This window comes from Macrobrachium nipponense, chromosome 20 (assembly GCF_015104395.2).
Source record: "Macrobrachium nipponense isolate FS-2020 chromosome 20, ASM1510439v2, whole genome shotgun sequence".
Lineage (NCBI taxonomy): Eukaryota > Metazoa > Arthropoda > Malacostraca > Decapoda > Palaemonidae > Macrobrachium > Macrobrachium nipponense.
Genome location: NC_061089.1, coordinates 74,101,199 through 74,106,371, shown reverse-complemented (window position 1 = coordinate 74,106,371; position 5,173 = coordinate 74,101,199). Strand labels below are relative to the sequence as shown.

The following is a 5,173-nucleotide window of genomic DNA, read 5'->3' as shown; positions in this document are numbered from 1 at the left end:
CTGATACGTATAATCTTAAAAGTATGAAACGAATACATGTGGTTCGATTAAAATACACATTATTTACAGAATCAATGACAAAATACTGAGCGCGAAAAAATGAATGAATGAATAAATAAATAAATAATTGTAAGCATATGAGAGGAGAACAAACAAGCACAAAAACCTTCAAGTTACATCGTCTGCCGAAGGCAGAACAATATCATTGAAAGAAATACATTAATAATTTTGTTACATAGTTAATTTTTTACGATTAAAATTAATAAAATAACAGGGAAATATATCGTTCATAACGACCTGCAGAGATAAATAAATAAATATAAAATAAGTAAAAGAAATTAGATAAATAAATAAGAATATAAAATAAGTAAAAGAAATGAGATGAAAAAAAAAGATGCAAGAACAAAATGAAAACCATCTGGCCATTTTATACGAAACAAGAAGACAAGTATACCTGAAGTTCGTGATGTGAAACGTCACTACTTAAAGTTTCAGAATGGTGAATAATTGGCTATGAAAAATCATCATGCCCATATATGTCAGTGCGAGAACTCAACTGCCCCATACATTTTTACTCTTGATGTGCCCTTCCACTACGCAGCGAAAACAAATGCTATCTTATCCGGGAACTGATAATGCACGATAAAAATATCAAGAATTTTTTATCTTATATATCTGTTTAATTATTTCGGTTTCAGGTTGTTATATTGGAAACGTCTTTCTACATTTTTAAGTTCAGACTGACTAGCAGGAGCGAATTGAGGACAGAACATACGCGCTTTTGATGGAGTACCATTCGTCACTGTTATGAACAACAAAGGAGGCGGATGGAACTTTATTAGATAATTATTGTTCTGTTATTAATCGGCTAATGGCAGTCAACTTGATCCCAACAGATGGAGAGAGAAGTTTTCATTATATTAGCCATTTTTCCCCTGAAGGAATGACAAAAGCGGCACAAGATCAGGCCCTAAGAACCAGATATGTCCAAAGAACGATAGTTGGAAATAACATCTCTTCCATATGTAGGAAGTGCAATACGAAAAATGAAACCATAAACCACATAGCAAGCGAATGTCCGGCACTTGCACAGAACCAGTACAAAAAGAGGCATGATTTAGTGGCAAAAGCCCTCCACTGGAGCCTGTGCAAGAAACACCAGCTACCTTGCAGTAATAAGTTGTACGAACACAAACCTGAAGGAGTGATAGAAAACGATCAGGCAAAGATCCTCTGGGACTATGGTATCAGAACAGATAGGGAGATACGTGCAAATAGACCAGACGTGACGTTGATTGACAAAATCAAGAAGAAAGTATTACTCACTGATGTCCTAATACCATGGGACACCAGAGTTGAAGAGAAAGAACGGGAAAAAATGGAAAAGTATCAAGACCTGAAAATAGAAATAAGAAGGATATGGGATATGCCAGTGGAAATTGTACCCATAATCATAGATACACTAGGCACGATCCCAAGATCCCTGAAAAGGAATCTAGAAAAACTAGAGGCTGAAGTAGCTCCAGGACTCATGCAGAAGAGTGTGCTCTTAGAAACGAACGGCAACATAGTAAGAAAAGTGATGGGACTCCCTAAGGAGGCAGGATGCAACCTGGAACGCCACACTATAAAATACCACCAGTCGAATTAGAGGACTGTGATAGAGCAAAAAAAATAATAATAATGATAATAAATATTAAATAAAAACATAAGATAAAAACAATGTGTTTACTCTTTTTGTTGATGAATGAATTCCTGATGCACGGAAAGTTTTACCATCACATTCTAATGCGCGCCAAGTTCATCAGTAAATGTCCCAATCATGGAATATTCCCTTGAGGTGTTTTCCATTCTGAGAACGGCAGGATTGACGATGATTTTTCCTTCCCGTTTTAAAATAGATATTCTCTAAATATTAGTTAAAATATGATTTTAAAACTTGACAACGGAATATGATGCTTTCATGTCCAGGTTTTAAATTTTCCTTCTCGATCAATCCAATTGCGTGGCTATGCGTTTTCTGTACTTTGGTGGCCACCTGTTGAATGAGCTGAATGCTTTGTTCTCTCCACAGTCACGCCCTTTGCTCTTGGAGTTCAGGGGGTATTGTATTAAAAGGACACAGCTATTCAATTATATATATTATTATTATATATATATATGGGTCCGGTCGAAAACGCTAACAGTACAAGACGAGGGCACCAAAGGAACCATAATATTTTTGTCCAAAGTATCAAAATGTTTAAGCACTTTAAATATTCACATTCAACATTCATAAAAACTGAAAAAGTCAGCTCTTACCGTAGATGAGGTTACTATATATAATATCTATATAAATATATATATAATATTTATATATATATATAATATATAATATAGATATATATAAAATTATAAAAAAACTACTGAGGTCATATATATATATATATAGCTATATCTATATATTATATAATATATATCTATTTATATAAATAACATATATATGTGTGTGTGGGTACACAGCATTTTGTAACTCTGCAGAATACACTGCAATAAAAAGACCCCGACAAGTCGACTCTGTACATGTAAATACGTGACAATCAACGTGAACTTCCTCTGTCAAAATAAAAGAACCCTCCTACAGTACAGATTAAAAGTTGAAAAATACAAAACCCATTAACTCGAGTGCAAAATGAAGAATAATTTAAAAATCGTGCAAACTGCAGTATGCTGGCAAATCACGCCACTGAACGTAAAAGCGGAGGCTAGCACACGATATGAGATAAAAATTGCAAAGAAAGAATACAACAGCAACCGTCCCCCACCCCACCCCCCCCAAAAAAAAAAAAAAAGCATAAGAACGATACTGCATTTCTTTCGTCCAATTCAGGGTAAAAAGTCGTGATTTTGTTACAGTTTGACTCCGAGAGACTCCGGCGAAAAGGGGAAGAAGAAAAGAAAAGTTTGATAAGAACTCGTTATTTCTTTTTTCTTTTTCTTTCCGTTTAATTTTTCTTTACGACGCAACTTCATATTATACTGACCAGTAATATTATTTTAATCTTTGGCAGATGTAGAACTTAAAAGTAATTGAGATTGAAACTAATGTTACTTTTGTTTGAAGTATCCCGTGCATATATATGTAACAATGTTTGATGAGCTTCACTTTGGCCAACAGTAGCATTAACTCTTAGAGAGATAAAACTTTAATGTTAATTTTAAAAAAATACCTTTAAATACAATACAAAGACATTAATTTCAACTGAAGTAGTTAAAATAACTTTAAGATACAATAAGGCGTTAATTCAAACTGAAAAAAAAAAAAATTACTACGAAGACCCGTGTGTAAAAAAAAATCTAAATTATCAGAAGGAACAAAAGGTCCAGGAGCAGAGCAAGCAGCAGCAGCAGCCCAGGTCAGGAGAGAGAGAGAGAGAGAGAGAGAGAGAGAGAGAGAGAGAGAGAGAGAGAGAGAGGTCAAAACACGAGGTGATGGAGGAGACAGATATGGCATGTTATCCTCACCAGTAATTCCCTGGGCTGTCCACCTGGGGAACAATTCCAACTGGTTACGAGTCGTTAAGCTGTCAGGCAGTTGGCTCATTACCCTTGGGCTCTTCTCTTCTTCGTCATGACTCTCCAACGGCGCGCTCATTACGCCAGTTATTACCCGCATGACTCCCCTATTTAAATGAAGAAATAATTACGCTAAATAAAAGACAACACATCCGCCATGCACATACACAAACACACACAAGAGGCAGGCAGGCATGGAGGAAGGCAGGAAGACCTCTCACGATGAGAATGTATGAGATCGTAAAAGATCGTAAAAGCACGAAAAGGGGCTTTTGAAAGCATAAAAGCTTTCGGGGGAATAAAGGTCTCTTGGACCAGGAGAGGAGAAAGGGGAGAGGGGGAGGGATGGGGGATGGTGATCCAAAGAAGGTCATTTAAAAGTTTTCAAGAGAGAACTGAATTTTCTTGAGGGGGGGCATTACAAAGACCTCGCGCCAATTCTGACGAAGAAGGGTAGAAGAAGAAGAAGAAGAAGAAGGATCCTTCGCATGTCTCCTGCCACTCCTGCGAGATGTAATTGAAGCAATTTTCTGTTAACTGACATCGAACGGGCCCCCGGTGGCGTTCATTAAGGTGACGTATATACCGTCCATTCTGACATCGGATTGCGCCGCACGCTGGAGAACGAACGGCTCCAAGATAAATAAAACAGCAGATTTACAACTCTCCTCGACATCTTTAAAAGCCTTCTCTCTTTTCTCCTCATATTTTTTCCCCAGTAAAGCTAGCCTGGGTCGCCACCACCTGTGGTGCGCCAATGAACTTGACCCCCTACTGGGTTAAAACAGGGGGATATGGGACTGGTTGCTAGGATTGCTAGGGTAGAGGTGAAGGGGGCGTGTTCGTTACTTGCCCTTAATGCAAAGGGAGGTCGCCATAACTAATAGGCGCTATAATTGTCTAGGCAAATAAGACAATTAGTCGACGCGATCAATCGCCCAGTACATATGATCAGAGCAAGGTTTTCTACCTTGTCCACGAGGGGAAGGTGTTACATATGAGGAGTAATTTTTTTCTTCTTTTTCCTTCAGTAAGACACTTGTAGTCTAACCTGTATATCTGCTTGTCCTACTCAATAGTATTGTTCTTTTTATTAGGATGTACTTACTATATTTAAATTTTGTGGGCAGGACATATTATTTCCGAATGAAATGTGAAGGTATAACTCAAGCTTTTCAAAGAACATCATATCATGAATGAAGAAAGAAGACTGAAATTTATATATATATATATATATATACTATATATATATATATATATATATATATTATATATATATATATATATATATATATATATATATATATATATATAATATAATATATATACAATATATATATACGTATATATACATATAAATTTCCTTGTCTAAAAATGAACGTCTAGTTTAAAAATAAAAGTCTAAGTTAAAATTTTGACCCTAGATAAACAGTGAAGAACTTAAAGTCCCAAAAATTACATCAACTTAAATTCTTTACTAAGAACAGAGAGAGAGAGAGAGAGAGAGAGAGAGAGAGAGAGAGAGAGAGAGAGAGAGAGAGAGAGAGAGAGAAATTACACGTCATCAAGAATAATCATCACAAGACGACGAGAATTCCTCAGCAAATGCTACTGGGAA

General features: G+C 36.2%; 1 protein-coding gene across 1 annotated transcript in view; it reads left to right on the top strand.

The window, feature by feature from the left end:
* The first annotated feature begins 3,749 nt into the window (after nt 1–3,749).
* Nucleotides 3,750–5,173, top strand: part of LOC135220557 (zinc finger protein 526-like) — a 43,000-nt gene continuing 41,576 nt past the window's right edge. The window contains exon 1 of the mRNA XM_064257778.1: nt 3,750–3,785. Coding sequence (XP_064113848.1) covers nt 3,750–3,785 — 36 coding nt within the window. The remainder of the gene's footprint in view (nt 3,786–5,173) is intronic.